General features: G+C 43.4%; 1 protein-coding gene across 1 annotated transcript in view; it reads left to right on the top strand.

Annotated features, from left to right (window-relative positions):
- The window catches only part of soat2 (sterol O-acyltransferase 2), a 43,582-nt gene that overhangs the window by 15,452 nt on the left and 13,086 nt on the right, over positions 1-15,044 (top strand). Inside the window, exons 7-14 of the mRNA XM_052528623.1 lie at positions 1,148-1,430; positions 3,382-3,458; positions 4,755-4,775; positions 4,817-4,844; positions 6,284-6,304; positions 8,066-8,195; positions 13,315-13,412; positions 13,679-13,777. Coding sequence (XP_052384583.1) covers positions 1,148-1,430; positions 3,382-3,458; positions 4,755-4,775; positions 4,817-4,844; positions 6,284-6,304; positions 8,066-8,195; positions 13,315-13,412; positions 13,679-13,777 — 757 coding nt within the window. The remainder of the gene's footprint in view (positions 1-1,147; positions 1,431-3,381; positions 3,459-4,754; positions 4,776-4,816; positions 4,845-6,283; positions 6,305-8,065; positions 8,196-13,314; positions 13,413-13,678; positions 13,778-15,044) is intronic.

Here is a 15,044-nt window from a genome sequence, read left to right as displayed (position 1 = left end):
GTACAGGTTAGTAATGAGTCTATATACAGGGGGTTTGGTACTGAGTCAATGTGCAGGGGTACAGGTTGTAATGAGACCTATACAGGGGGTGTGGTACTGAGTCAATGTGCGTGGGAACAGGTTAGTAATGAGACTATATACAGGGATACCGGTGAAGAGTCAATGTGCAGGGGTACAGGTTAGTAATGAGGCTATGTACAGGGGGTACTGGTACCGAGTCAATGTGCTAGGGTACAGGTTAGTAATGAGACTATATACAGGGGGTACCGGTACCGAGTCAATGTGCGGGGGTACAGGTTAGTAATGAGACTATATACAGGGGGTACCGGTACCGAGTCAATGTGCGGGGGTACAGGATAGTCGAGGTCATTTGTACATGTAGGTTAAAGTGACTATGCCTTGTGGCTAGGAGTCTCTAACAATTTTTTGGTCTTTCCTTGCTCCTAGAAGAACTCATCTAGGTCGAAGCGACCGTCTGTGATCGCATACTCCCTAAAGTCTTTTGCTCTGAAACACAGCAATATTACTGTTGTTTGTCCCTCTTGAGCCACTGTAGCGACATCATAGCCAGAAACACTTCCTCAAAATAGTCTGAATTAATAATCTAAGATAAATCAAGAAATCTGTCAATAGTTGTTTACGTCATTTCACCGAGAAGGTCTTAATCTGGTAAATGTTATATCTAACTAAGTTGTTTGCTGTAGTATACCTCAAGTTGTTTTTAAAAGCATAAAAAACTTAGCATCTCTTGTGGAATGACAACAAACACTCCTACTAGGAGTAGTACTGTTGACCAATCACAGACAAAGGTTTAGACTGGGAAGCATTCGATAAGCTTCGGACTTTACTAAGGTTTTTGAAGAGTCCAATCTCCCATATTTCAATATATTCTATTCAATTCTATTATATTTCAATATATTCTATTCAATTCTATTATATTTCAATATATTCTATTCAATTCTATTATATTTCAATATATTCTATTCAATTCTATTTTGAAGATTCCATTCTATTATATTTCAATATATTCTATTCAATTCTATTTTGAAGATTCCATTCTATTATATTTCAATATATTCTATTCAATTCTATTTTGAAGATTCCATTCTATTATATTTCAATATATTCTGTTCAATTCTATCCCCAGACTGGTGCTGGAGTTTGACCTGTTGTCTTATGCCTTTGGGAAGCTACATATAGTAGGTTTGGCCTGGCTGTTGATGTTCAGCTACACGTTGGCCGTGCCCTACTATGCCCTGTCTCTCTGGGGGACTCTGTACCATCGCAGCCCGGTACAGGGGGTACTGTCGGTGGGCGCTGGGCTGGTGCTCTCCGCCATGCAGGCCGCTGTACTGGGGGTTCTCCCTATATACGTGGTCTTTCACTACCAGCTGCCTCCAGCCTCACGATTCATCATCATATTGGAACAGGTATGGACAACATTGTATAGTAAAGTCAACACTAGGAAATTTGGAATTACTAGAAGACGTATGGATGGATGTGTGTACCTACAGTGGTGTGTGGTGAAGACCTATCTGATAGGGGTGTGTGGTGAAGAGCTGTCTGATAGTGGTGTGTGGTGAAGAGCTGTCTGATAGTGGTGTGTGGTGAAGAGCTGTCTGATAGTGGTGTGTGGTGAAGAGCTGTCTGATAGTGGTGTGTGGTGAAGAGCTGTCTGATAGTGGTGTGTGGTGAAGAGCTGTCTGATAGTGGTGTGTGGTGAAGAGCTGTCTGATAGTGGTGTGTGGTGAAGAGCTGTCTGATAGTGGTGTGTGGTGGAGATCTGACTGATAGGGGTGTGTGGTGGAGATCTGACTGATAGGGGTGTGTGGTGAAGAGCTAGCTGTCTGATAGTGGAAAGTTGAGTAATTAAGTAAAGACAGTGATGAATATAGACACAAGCATCAACAACATCTCATATTATACGAGTAAAAGTAGAGAACTGATCCTGATTGGACAGTGTCCCATCTCTGCTTGCTGTGACAGTATTTCTATTCATCCTGATTGGACAGTGTCCCATCTCTGCTTGTTGTGACAGTGTTTGTATTCATCCTGATTGGACAGTGTCCCATCTCTGCTTGTTGTGACAGTGTTTATATTCATCCTGATTGGACAGTGTCCCATCTCTGCTTGTTGTGACAGTGTTTGTATTCATCCTGATTGGACAGTGTCCCATCTCTGCTTGTTGTGACAGTATTTATATTCATCCTGATTGGACAGTGTCCCATCTCTGCTTGTTGTGACAGTGTTTGTATTCATCCTGATTGGACAGTGTCCCATCTCTGCTTGTTGTGACAGTATTTATATTCATCCTGATTGGACAGTGTCCCATCTCTGCTTGTTGTGACAGTGTTTATATTCATCCTGATTGGACTCATCCCATCTCTGCTTGTTGTGACAGTGTTTATATTCATCCTGATTGGACTCATCCCATCTCTGCTTGTTGTGACAGTGTTTATATTTAACTGGATTGGACTCATCCCATCTCTGCTTGTTGTGGCAGTGTTTATATTTAACTGGATTGGACTCATCCCATCTCTGCTTGTTGTGACAGTGTTTATATTTAACTGGATTGGACTCATCCCATCTCTGCTTGTTGTGACAGTGTTTATATTTAACTGGATTGGACTCATCCCATCTCTGCTTGTTGTGACAGTGTTTATATTTAACTGATTGGACTCATCCCATCTCTGCTTGTTGTGACAGTGTTTATATTTAACTGGATTGGACTCATCCCATCTCTGCTTGTTGTGGCAGTGTTTATAATTAACTGGATTGGACTCATCCCATCTCTGCTTGTTGTGGCAGTGTTTATATTTAACTGGATTGGACTCATCCCATCTCTGCTTGTTGTGGCAGTGTTTATATTTAACTGGATTGGACTCATCCCATCTCTGCCCTGCTCCTCTTATCTTCACACTGATATTGTCAATAAAGAACGCTTGGTCATTTGTTATCTTTATTTATAGAGTACTTTTTAGAATTGGCAGGAGAACATATGAGACTTTGGATGCAGTAACCAAACCTGGGTTCAAACACTATTTGAAATCATTTCAAATAATTCAGCTGAACTTGATTGAGATTAGCTGGTGCAAGGGAAACAATAGAATAGTGACAAAATATCAGCCCTGTCCATCTGGCTCTCCAGGCAGGCTAAAGAAAAGGCTAAAAGTATTTGAAAGATTTCAAAAACGATTTGAACCCAGGTCTGGCAATAACTCTCACAAGGACAATTCTATTCCAATCCCTTGATTCATCTAAGGTGTGGATGTCAATGTAACAAGTTACAGTCATTCATTGTTCATGATTGCTTTGTTTTATTGCCTTAGCTGGCTCCATTTGCCTTGTATAAATAACTTTTACATGTTGTCTCCTGTTCAGATCCGATTCCTGATGAAAAGCTACTCTTTCATCCGAGAGAATGTCCCAGTCATCCTAAAACACAAGACAAAGGAAGGTAATGACAAGGATAATGTAATGTAATATAAAATAATTAACGTAATGACACAGAAACTACCACCCAATGACCATGATGAGTCATATTGTCCATACAGTGTCAGAACATCAGAACCTTGTCTAAACTGTTTATAGAGGTGACATATAGAACCTTGTCTAAAGTGTTTATAGAGGTGACACATAGAACATCAGAACCTTGTCTAAAGTGTTATATAGAACCTCAGAACCTTGTCTAAAGTGTTTATAGAGGTGACATAGAATAGAACCTTATCTAAAGTGTTTATAGAGGTGACATATAGAACCTTGTCTAAAGTGTTTATAGAGGTGACATATAGAACCTCAGAACCTTGTCTAAAGTGTTTATAGAGGTGACATATAGAATCAGAACCTTGTCTAAAGTGTTTATAGAGGTGACACATAGAACCTCAGAACCTTGTCTAAAGTGTTTATAGAGGTGACATATAGAACCTTGTCTAAAGTGTTTATAGAGGTGACATAGAACCTCAGAACCTTGTCTAAAGTGTTTATAGAGGTGACATATAGAACCTCAGAACCTTGTCTAAAGTGTTTATAGAGGTGACATATAGAACCTCAGAACCTTGTCTAAAGTGTTTATAGAACATCAGAACCTTGACATATAGAACCTCAGAACCTTGTCTAAAGTGTTTATAGAGGTGACACATAGAACATCAGAACCTTGTCTAAAGTGTTTATAGAGGTGACATATAGAACCTTGTCTAAAGTGTTTATAGAGGTGACACATAGAACCTCAGAACCTTGTCTAAAGTGTTTATAGAAGTGACATATAGAACCTCAGAACCTTATCTAAACTGTTTATAGAGGTGACATATAGAACCTTGTCTAAAGTGTTTATAGAGGTGACACATAGAACATCAGAACCTTGTCTAAAGTGTTATATAGAACCTCAGAACCTTGTCTAAAGTGTTTATAGAGGTGACATATAGAACCTTGTCTAAACTGTTTATAGAGGTGACACATAGAACCTTGTCTAAAGTGTTTATAGAGGTGACATATAGAACCTCAGAACCTTGTCTAAAGTGTTTATAGAGGTGACATATAGAACCTCAGAACCTTGTCTAAAGTGTTTATAGAGGTGACATATAGAACCTTGTCTAAAGTGTTTATAGAGGTGACATATAGAACCTTGTCTAAAGTGTTTATAGAGGTGACATATAGAACCTCAGAACCTTGTCTAAAGTGTTTATAGAGGTGACATATAGAACCTCAGGAACCTTGTCTAAAGTGTTTATAGAAGTGACCTGATAATGACATCATTCAGAGGGTCCCAGGTTCCCAACGTTCTAGCTAATTTCCTCTTTGTTTATACAGAGGTGACCAGAAACCCAGAACACATTAGATGGAACTATAAAGTGTTTATAAAGGTGAGTTATTTTATATTGTTAATCTTAATGATAAATTGTTTATTGTCTGCTGTAGACATACAGTTCGTGTTTTGTCTAAAGTGTTTTAAAATGACAGTATAGAATCACCCTAAGTGTTTATAAATGATTGATTTGATTTCCTTGTCTAAAGTGTTTTTTAGAGCCCAATTTGACTTTATATAGTAAGGGATCAGAACCTTGTCTAAAGTGTTATATGAATCAGAACCTTGTGGCTCAAAGTGTTTATAGAGGTGACATACCAGAACCTTGTCTAAAGTGTTTATAGAGGTGACATATAGAACCTTGTCTAAAGTGTTTATAGAGGTGACATATAGAACCTCAGAACCTTGTCTAAAGTGTTTATAGAGGTGACATATAGAACCTCAGAACAGAACCTTATCTATCTAAAGTGTTTATAGAGGTGACATATAGAACCTTGTCTAAAGTGTTTATAGAGGTGACATATACCTCAGAACCTTGTCTAAAGTGTTTATAGAGGTGACAAACAGAATCTCAGACCTTGTCTAAAGTGTTTATAGAATGACAAACAATCTCAGAACCTTATCTAAAGTGTTTATGGTGACATACAAACAGAACCTTGTCTAAAGTGTTTATAGAGGTGACAATACAAACAGAACCTTGTCTAAAGTGTTTATACAATGACAAACAGATCTGGGACATCAGAACCTTGTCTAAAGTGTTTATAGATCTGGGACCATATAGTCTACTGCTAAAGTGTTTATACAAACAGATCTGGGACCAGTCTAAAGTGTTTATAGAGGTGACAAACAGAATCTGGGACCACCTTGTCTAAAGTGTTTATAGAATGACAAACAGATCAGGGACCTTGCTAAAGTGTTTATAGTTATAGGTACAAACATATAGAACCTTGTCTAAAGTGTACTGTTATACAGGTACAAACATATCTGGGACCCTTGTCTAAAGTGTTTATAGAGGTGACCATATCAGAACTGTTTACAATACAAAGTGTTTATCTGGGACAGGCTAGAAGTCTAAAGTGTTTACAATACAAACAGATCTGGGACATATAGAACCTTGTCTAAAGTGTTTGGGAAGAGGTGACATATAGAACCTTGTCTAAAGTGTTTATACAAGGTGACATATAGAACCTTGTCTAAAGTGTTTATGAGGTGACAATACAGTAGAACAGATCTGGGACCAGGATTTTTCAGTCTGACCATATGGCCAATACAAACAGATAGGACCCTGTATTGTCATCACCTCTATACAATACAAACAATCTGGGACCAGGCTGACTAATGACATCAAACAGTTTGTCAGGCTAGTCAGTCCCTGGTTCCAAACAGTTCTGGGACCAGGCTCTCATCTTCCTCTTTGCTCCCACCCTCATCTGGGACCAGGCTAGAGTCTTACCCTAGAAATACAAACAGATCTGGAACTATGTTGGCGTAACGTTTGCTAAGGTGAGTTATTTTCCTATTGTTAATCTTAATGATAGATTGTCTGTATTGTCTGCTGTAGATATACAGTTCGTGTTTTAGTCTATTTTAAAATAACCAGATCTGGGACCAGGCTAATCACCCTAATAATAAATCATTGATTTGATTTCATGGGACTGTAAAGTGCTTTTCAGTCATAGCCCAATTTACAAACATATCTGGGACCAGACTACCCTTATTCGCTAGTCCTCTGTTGGTACAATGTTGAATGGGACCAGGCTAGTGGTCTACTGTTATTACAAACAGTTGGGACCAGTAGTCACTGGTCAAACAGATCTGGGACCAGTATAGTTCAGTCTACTGCTTTACTATACAAACAGATCTCTAATCTTATCAGTCTACTGTACAGTATAAACAGATCTGGGACCAGGCTAGTCAGTCTATTTTGCTTTTACAATACAAACAGATCTGGGACCAGGATTCAGTCTACTGCTATACAATACAAACAGATCTGGGACCAGGCTAGTCAGTCTACTGCTATACAATACAAACAGATCTGGGACCAGGCTAGTCAGTCTACTGCTACAATACAAACAGATCTGGGACCAGGCTAGTCAGTCTACTGTTATACAATACAAACAGATCTGGGACCAGGCTAGTCAGTCTACTGTTATACAATACAAACAGATCTGGGACCAGGCTAGTCAGTCTACTGTTATACAATACAAACAGATCTGGGACCAGGCTAGTCAGTCTACTGCTATACAATACAAACAGATCTGGGACCAGGCTAGTCAGTCTACTGCTATACAATACAAACAGATCTGGGACCAGGCTAGTCAGTCTACTGCTACAATACAAACAGATCTGGGACCAGGCTAGTCAGTCTACTGCTACAATACAAACAGATCTGGGACCAGGCTAGTCAGTCTACTGTTATACAATACAAACAGATCTGGGACCAGGCTAGTCAGTCTACTGCTATACAATACAAACAGATCTGGGACCAGGCTAGTCAGTCTACTGCTACAATACAAACAGATCTGGGACCAGGCTAGTCAGTCTACTGTTATACAATACAAACAGATCTGGGACCAGGCTAGTCAGTCTACTGCTATACAATACAAACAGATCTGGGACCAGGCTAGTCAGTCTACTGTTATACAATACAAACAGATCTGGGACCAGGCTAGTCAGTCTACTGTTATACAATACAAACAGATCTGGGACCAGGCTAGTCAGTCTACTGTTATACAATACAAACAGATCTGGGACCAGGCTAGTCAGTCTACTGTTATACAATACAAACAGATCTGGGACCAGGCTAGTCAGTCTACTGCTATACAATACAAACAGATCTGGGACCAGGCTAGTCAGTCTACTGCTATACAATACAAACAGATCTGGGAACAGGCTAGTCAGTCTACTGCTACAATACAAACATATCTGGGACCAGGCTAGTCAGTCTACTGCTATACAATACAAACAGATCTGGGACCAGGCTAATCAGTCTACTGCTATACAATACAAACAGATCTGGGACCAGGCTAGTCAGTCTACTGCTACAATACAAACAGATCTGGGACCAGGCTAGTTAGTCTACTGCTATACAATACAAACAGATCTGGGACCAGGCTAGTCAGTCTACTGCTATACAATACAAACAGATCTGGGACCAGGCTAGTCAGTCTACTGCTATACAATACAAACAGATCTGGGACCAGGCTTGCCATGGGTGACTTTTCCATTTATCCTCAACCTGTTTCCTTCCTGTCCTTCACTCAGATTCTGGGCTGTCTTTTCTACGGTTACTTTATCCTGGTGAGACTGTGCATACCGGTCTTCATGAATGACAGAAACAAGCCTTTCAGCACCAGAACCCTGGTCCTGGCCTTGTTCCATGCTACACTTCCAGGTAATTGGTCAGTCAGTGTATATATAAATATATATAAAGCCACATCAGTAGAAGAATGTAGCCTATATTCTAATTGGGAGTGGTGAATTTTTAAGATTTTTTTTTATATACCTTTATTTAACTAGTAGGCAAGTCAGTTAAAAACAAATTCTTATTTTCAATGACGGCCAAACCCCGGACGACGCTCGGCCAATTTTGCGTCGCCCTATGGGACTCCCAATCACAGCCGGTTGTGATACAGCCTGGATTCAAACCACGTTGTTTGTAGTGACGCCTCAAGCACTGAGATGCAGTGCCTCGGACCGCTGAGCCACTCGGGAGCCCCAGAGTGAACTGTGGTGCCCTGATAGTGTTTGCACTTTATTTAAGGAGGAAAGAAAGACCAACCTTATCCAATGTGAACCTATCATGGGGTAGGACCCAGAATGCACTAGGACAGAAGGCTTACTGACAAAGTTCTAGTTTGTTAGGTTTGAGGTTGAAGGTCAAATCTAAATGTATTTGTCACATGCTTCGTGAACAACAGGTCTAGACTAACAGTGAAATATGTACGGGCCCTTACCAACCATGGAGAGAGAAAGAAAACAGAGAAATAATAGACATTTAAACACGTAATAATACAGTAATATTATTTAATAATAAAGTGATAATAAATACGCAATGTGTAACTATATGGCTATATACTTGGGGTACCAGTACTGAGTTTATGTGTAGGGGTACGAGGTAATTCAGGTAGATATTTACATATAACTAGGAGTAAAGTGACAAATAATAAACAGTGGCAGCAGCGTATGTGATGAGTCCAAAAAAATGTGTGGAAAATGGGTCAATGCAGAAAGAGTTAACCAAATAGTTACCCGGACTAACTATTTAGCGGGCCTTATGCTTGGGGGTATAAGCTGTTCAGGGTCCTGTTGGTTCCAGATTGGTGCATCGGTACCACTTGCCGCGCGGTAGCAGAGAGAACAGTCTATGACTGGGGTGGCTGGAGTCTTTGACAATTTGTTGGGCCTCCCTCTGACACCGCCTGGTATAGAGGTCCTGGGTGGCAGGAAGCTTGGCCCCAGTGATGTACTGGGCCGTACGCACTACCCACTGTAGCGCCTTGCGGTTGGAGGCCGAGCGGTTGTCATACCAGGCGGTGATGCAACCAGTCAAGATTCTCTCAATGGTGCAGCTGCAGAACATTTTGAGGATCTGAGGTCTCAGGCCAAATCTTTTCAGCCTCCTGAGTGGGAAGAGGCGTTATCGTGCCCTATTCACGACTGCGTTGGTGTGTGTGGACCATAATTGATCCTTAGTGATGTGGACACAGAGGAACTTTCTCGACCCGCTCCACTACAGCCTTGTTGATGTCGTGCTCGGCCCTCCTTTCCTAGTAGTCCATGATCAGCTCCTTTGTCTTGCTGATCTAGTTTTTTTGTTGTTGTTTTCCTGGCATCACACTGCCAGGTCTCCGTTCTCCTCCCTACCGTCATGTCATTGGCAAACTTAATGGTGGCAATGGAGTCATGCTGTCCACAGTCGTGGGTGAACAAGGAGTACAGGAGGGGACCAAGCACACACCCCTGAGGGTCCCCCGTGTTGAGGGTGAGTGAGGCGGATGTTTTGTTGCCTACCCTCACCACCTGGGGGAGGCCAGTCAGGAAGTCCAGGATCCAGTTGCAGAGGGAAGTGTTCAGTCCCAGGTTCCTTAGCGTAGTGATGAGCTTGGAGGGCACTATGGTGTTGAATGATGAGCCTTATTCAATTAACAGCATTCTCACGTAGGTGTTCCTCTTGTACAGGTGGCAAAGGGCAGTGTGTGGAGAGCAATAGATATTGCGTCATCTGTGGATCTGTTGGGGCGGTATGTGAATTGGAGTGGATCCAGGGTGTCTGGGATGATGGTGTTGATGTGAGACATGACCAGCCTTTCAATGTTTTTCATGGCTACAGATGTGAGTGGTATGGGGCGATAGTCATTTAGACAGGCTACTTTGGCGTTCATGGGCACAGGGACTATGGTGGTCTGCTTGAAACAAGTAGGTATTACCGACTGTGTCAGGGAGAGGTTGAAAATGTCAGTGAAAACACTTGCCAGCTGGTCAGTGCATGGTCCTGGTAATCAGCTCTAGCCTTTAGCTCAGTGCGGATGTTGCCTGTAATCTATGGCTTCTGGTTGGGGTATGTACGTACGGTCACTGTGGGGACAATGCTGTCGATGCAGTTATTAGTGACGTCTGTGACTGATGAGGTCATCGAATGGAACACCACTTCTGTCTGTTACTTCCGGTTTAAGTTATTGCTTGTAAACAGGAATCAGGAGGCTAGAGGTACAAGGCACTGCATCTCAGTGCTCGAGGCGTCACTACAGACCCTGGTTCAATTCCAGGCTGTATCACAGCCAACTGTGATTGGGAGTGATTGGGAGTCCCATAGGGAAACGCACAATTGGCTGATCTAGTTTTTTTTGTCTCTAGTTGCACAGTTGATATGCTGGTAGAAATGAGGTAAAAGGGATTTCAGTTTTTCTGCCTAAAAATCACCGGCCACTAGGAGCGCAGCTTCTGGATGAGCATTTTCCTGTTTGCTTATGGCCCTGTACAGCTCGTTGAGTGAGGTCTGTGCCAACATCAGTTTGTGGTGGTAAATAGACGGCTACAAATAATATAGATGAAAACTCTCTTGGTAGATAGTATGGTCTACAGCTTATCATGAGGTACTTAAAACTCAGGCGAGCAGTACCTTGATATTAGAGATTGCGCACCAGCTGTTGTTAACAAAGAGACACACACTTCCCCTCTTGAGCTTAGCCGACGCTGCCGTTTCTGTCCTGCCGATGCATAGAAAAACCAGCTAGATGTAAATTATCCATATCCTTGTTCAGCCACGACTCCGTGAAACCCGGAATATTATAGTTCTTCAGGTCTCGTTGATAGGATAGTCTCGAACGGAGCTCATCCAGTTTGTTCTCCGGTGATTGTACGTTTGCCAGTAGAACGGAGTCTAGAGGCAGTTTTATGTACTTTTTATGTAGTTTTGTCAGGGTGCCGGCACGTCGGCTTCTCTTACGTCTCCTGTTTTCTTTTCCGAGTCTCTGGGATCGGGGTCAGGTCCGGGGTCAGGTCCGGGGTGAGCAGTACGTCTCCTGTTTTCTTTTCCGAGTCTCTGGGATCGGGGTCAGGTCCGGGGTGAGCAGTACGTCTCCTGTTTTCTTTTCCGAGTCTCTGGGATTCTGTCTCTGGGATCGGGGTCAGGTCCGGGGTGAGCAGTACGTCTCCTGTTTTCTTTTCCGAGTCTCTGGGATCGGGGTCAGGTCCGGGGTGAGCAGTACGTCTCCTGTTTTCTTTTCCGAGTCTCTGGGATCGGGGTCAGGTCCGGGGTGAGCAGTACGTCTCCTGTTTTCTTTTCCGAGTCTCTGGGATCAGGTCCAGTCTCTGGGGTCAGGTCTCTGGGATCGGGGTCAGGGTGAGCAGTACGTCTCCTGTTTTCTTTTCCGAGTCTCTGGGATCGGGGTCAGGTCCGGGGTGAGCAGTACGTCTCCTGTTTTCTTTTCCGAGTCTCTGGGATCGGGGTCAGGTCCGGGGTGAGCAGTACGTCTCCTGTTTTCTTTTCCGAGTCTCTGGGATCGGGGTCAGGTCCGGGGTGAGCAGTACGTCTCCTGTTTTCTTTTCCGAGTCTCTGGGATCGGGGTCAGGTCCGGGGTGAGCAGTACGTCTCCTGTTTTCTTTTCCGAGTCTCTGGGATCGGGGTCAGGTCCGGGGTGAGCACGTCTCCTGTTTTCTTTTAGTCTCTGGGATCTCCTGTTTTCTTTTCGAGTCTCTGGGATCGGGGTCAGGTCGGGGTGAGCAGTACGTCTCCTGTTTTCTTTTCCGAGTCTCTGGGATCGGGGTCAGGTCCGGGGTGAGCAGTACGTCTCCTGTTTTCTTTTCCGAGTCTCTGGGATCGGGGTCGTCTCCTGTTTTCTTTTCCGAGTCTCTGGGAGGTGAGCAGTACGTCTCCTGTTTTCTTTTCCGAGTCTCGGGGTGAGCAGTACGTCTGCTGTTTTCTTTTCCGAGTCTCTGGGATCGGGGTCAGGTCCGGGGTGAGCAGTACGTCTGCTGTTTTCTTTTCCGAGTCTCTCGGGGATCGGGGTGAGGGTCAGCTGTTTTCTTTTCCGAGTCTCTGGGATCGGGGTCAGGTCCGGGGTGAGCAGTACGTCTCTGCTGTTTTCTTTTCCGAGTCTCTGGGATCGGGGTCAGGTCGAGGGTGAGCAGTACGTCTGCTGTTTTCTTTCCGAGTCTCTGGGATCGGGGTCAGGTCCGGGGTGAGGACGTCTCGTCTCTGGGATCGGGGTCAGGTCGGGGTTGCGTCTCCTGGAGTCTCTGGGATCGGGGTCAGGTCCGGGGTCAGGTCCGGGGTCAGGTCCGGGGTCAGGTCCGGGGTCAGGTCCGGGGTGAGCAGTACGTCTGCTGTTCTGATGTTTCGGGTCGCAAAAAACAACAACAACAAACATAAAATAGCCAGTAAAAGCAGCTGCTCTACATTGCAGCGCGATTCTATAGATCTACAGGTGATTTATTTACTATGAACGACGGGGAGGTTAGTCTCCCAGAGAGATAACACACTGTTCTTTATCTATGGTTTCTCCATTCTATTCCCTAGGCTGTGATAGGAACTAGCATTACAATGAGATAATAGTGCCAATACAACCTCTGAGTTTATGGTTGTGACCCGATGTGTTGCCGAGTTTCTTACTGTGAGGTAAGTGGACAAGTCAGATGAGTTGAGTTACTTGAGTACGTTCTGATAGTGGGGTGGTAAATCTCTCTCTCTCCCACCCCCATCCTCCTTCTCCTCCCCCCTCTCCCACCCCCTCCTCTCCTCCCCACTCTCCCACCCCCTCCTCTCCTCCCCTCTCTCCCACCCCCTCCTCTCCTCCCCTCTCTCCCACCCCCTCTTCTCCCACCCCCATCCTCCTTCTCCTCTCTCCCACCCCCATCCTCCTTCTCCTATCTCCTCCCCTCTCTCCCACCCCCATCCTCCTTCTCCTCCCTTCTCACCCACCCCCTCTTCTCCCCCACTCTTCCCCCCTCCCCTCTCTCCCACCCCCTCCTCTCCTCCCCTCTCCCACCCCTCTTCTCACCCCTCCTCCCAGGTATGTTGCTGCTACTGCTGGCGTTCTTCGCCTTCCTCCACTGCTGGCTAAACGCCTTCGCTGAGATGCTACGCTTTGCAGACAGGATGTTCTATAAGGTATAACTTCCACACACACACACACACACACACACACACACACACACACACACACACACACACACACACACACACACACACACACACACACACACACACACACACACACACACACACACACACACACACACACACACAAATAGTCTACACGTGATACCTCTGAAACACACTGTCTATTTGTTATAATCAGACCAGGAAAAACTCCTGGCACTATTTAAAATGCTGTAGAACCAAATTAAATAATTTTCATCCTTTTTGTTCTGCAGGACTGGTGGAACTCGACATCGTTTGCAAATTACTACAGGACCTGGAACGTGGTGGTTCATGACTGGCTTTACTACTATGGATACAGAGATTTTCTCTGGGTAACTATCTCCGCTAAATATCACCCTAAAAATCACCCCAAATCTCATACAGACCCACTACTGGAGCCAAGCTCCAGTATTAGCATCAAAAACAGAGATTTAAAATAATAATAATAATAATAATCTAAGAGATGAAATGGGATTGACCGTCCACAACCCTGTTAAACCCTACTTGTAAAAAAAAAGAGCTGACCTACTCTAACACTTAAAAGGCTTAAAAAACGAGAAATGAGGTAAAAAAAGGTTCAAAATGACTTAATCTATTTTAAAACTGCAGAGTAAGTAAAGCCATTGGCAGTATAAAGCTTAGATGGAATACAGCTGACACACAGGTTAAAAAGACCTGCTCCTTCAATGAGGTAAGAGCATGTGCACCTGTGTCAGAATGAACGACCAATGAGGTAAGAGCATGTGCACCTGTGTCAGAATGAACGACCAATGAGCAATGGGGGAAAAGTACTCAGTTGTCATACTTGAGTAAAAGTAAAGATACCTTAATAGAAAATGACTCGAGTAAAAGTGAAAATAGTACTTGAGGAAAAGTCTACAAGTATTTGGTTTTAAATACACTTAAGTATCAAAAATAAAAGTAGAAATCATTTCAAATTCCTTATATTAATTCAACCAGACGGCACAATTTGTTCTTGTTTTTACTAATTTATGGAGAGCCAGGGGCACACTCCAACACTCAGACATAATTTACAAACTAAGAATTTGTGTTCAGTGAGTCCGCCAGATCAGAGGCAGTAGGGACGACCTGGGGCCTCATTTATATAATGGACTTAATATCAATTTGTATCTTAAGTATGACTTATGCAAGAAAAACCACGTATAAGTAGTTATTTATAAAACCTTACTTTGACATGGAAATGATCTTATCTCTACTCAAAGTCGAGACTTGACGTAAGTGATTTTCCCTGCTGGTTAGGCTGTTCTTTCTTCCTTTGCAGTTTAAGGTGTCGTTTCTTTTTCACATCAGACACAGTTCTGTCCTGCCCGTTCACTGCAGAGGCGACACACTCCCAAGATACCTGTTTGTCAACCCACTACTTAGTCCACAGAATAATACGTGTTGTCTGTCTTCAATCTCCTCTACCATCGCCGTGATCTCGTCTTCCAGAACGTTTGCTTTTCTCTTTTGGTCCATGGCTATTCCTGACTAAACCCTCATTTGTGCTCGCATTCTGGAAGGGGAAATCGCTGATTGTAAGGAACGTTTAGGTGCCATCTATTTTCAGTTCATTTGAGATTTATAGATGACAGGTGC

This window comes from Oncorhynchus keta, chromosome 10 (genome assembly GCF_023373465.1).
Source record: "Oncorhynchus keta strain PuntledgeMale-10-30-2019 chromosome 10, Oket_V2, whole genome shotgun sequence".
NCBI lineage: Eukaryota > Metazoa > Chordata > Actinopteri > Salmoniformes > Salmonidae > Oncorhynchus > Oncorhynchus keta.
This window is presented reverse-complemented; position numbering and strand designations above follow the sequence as displayed.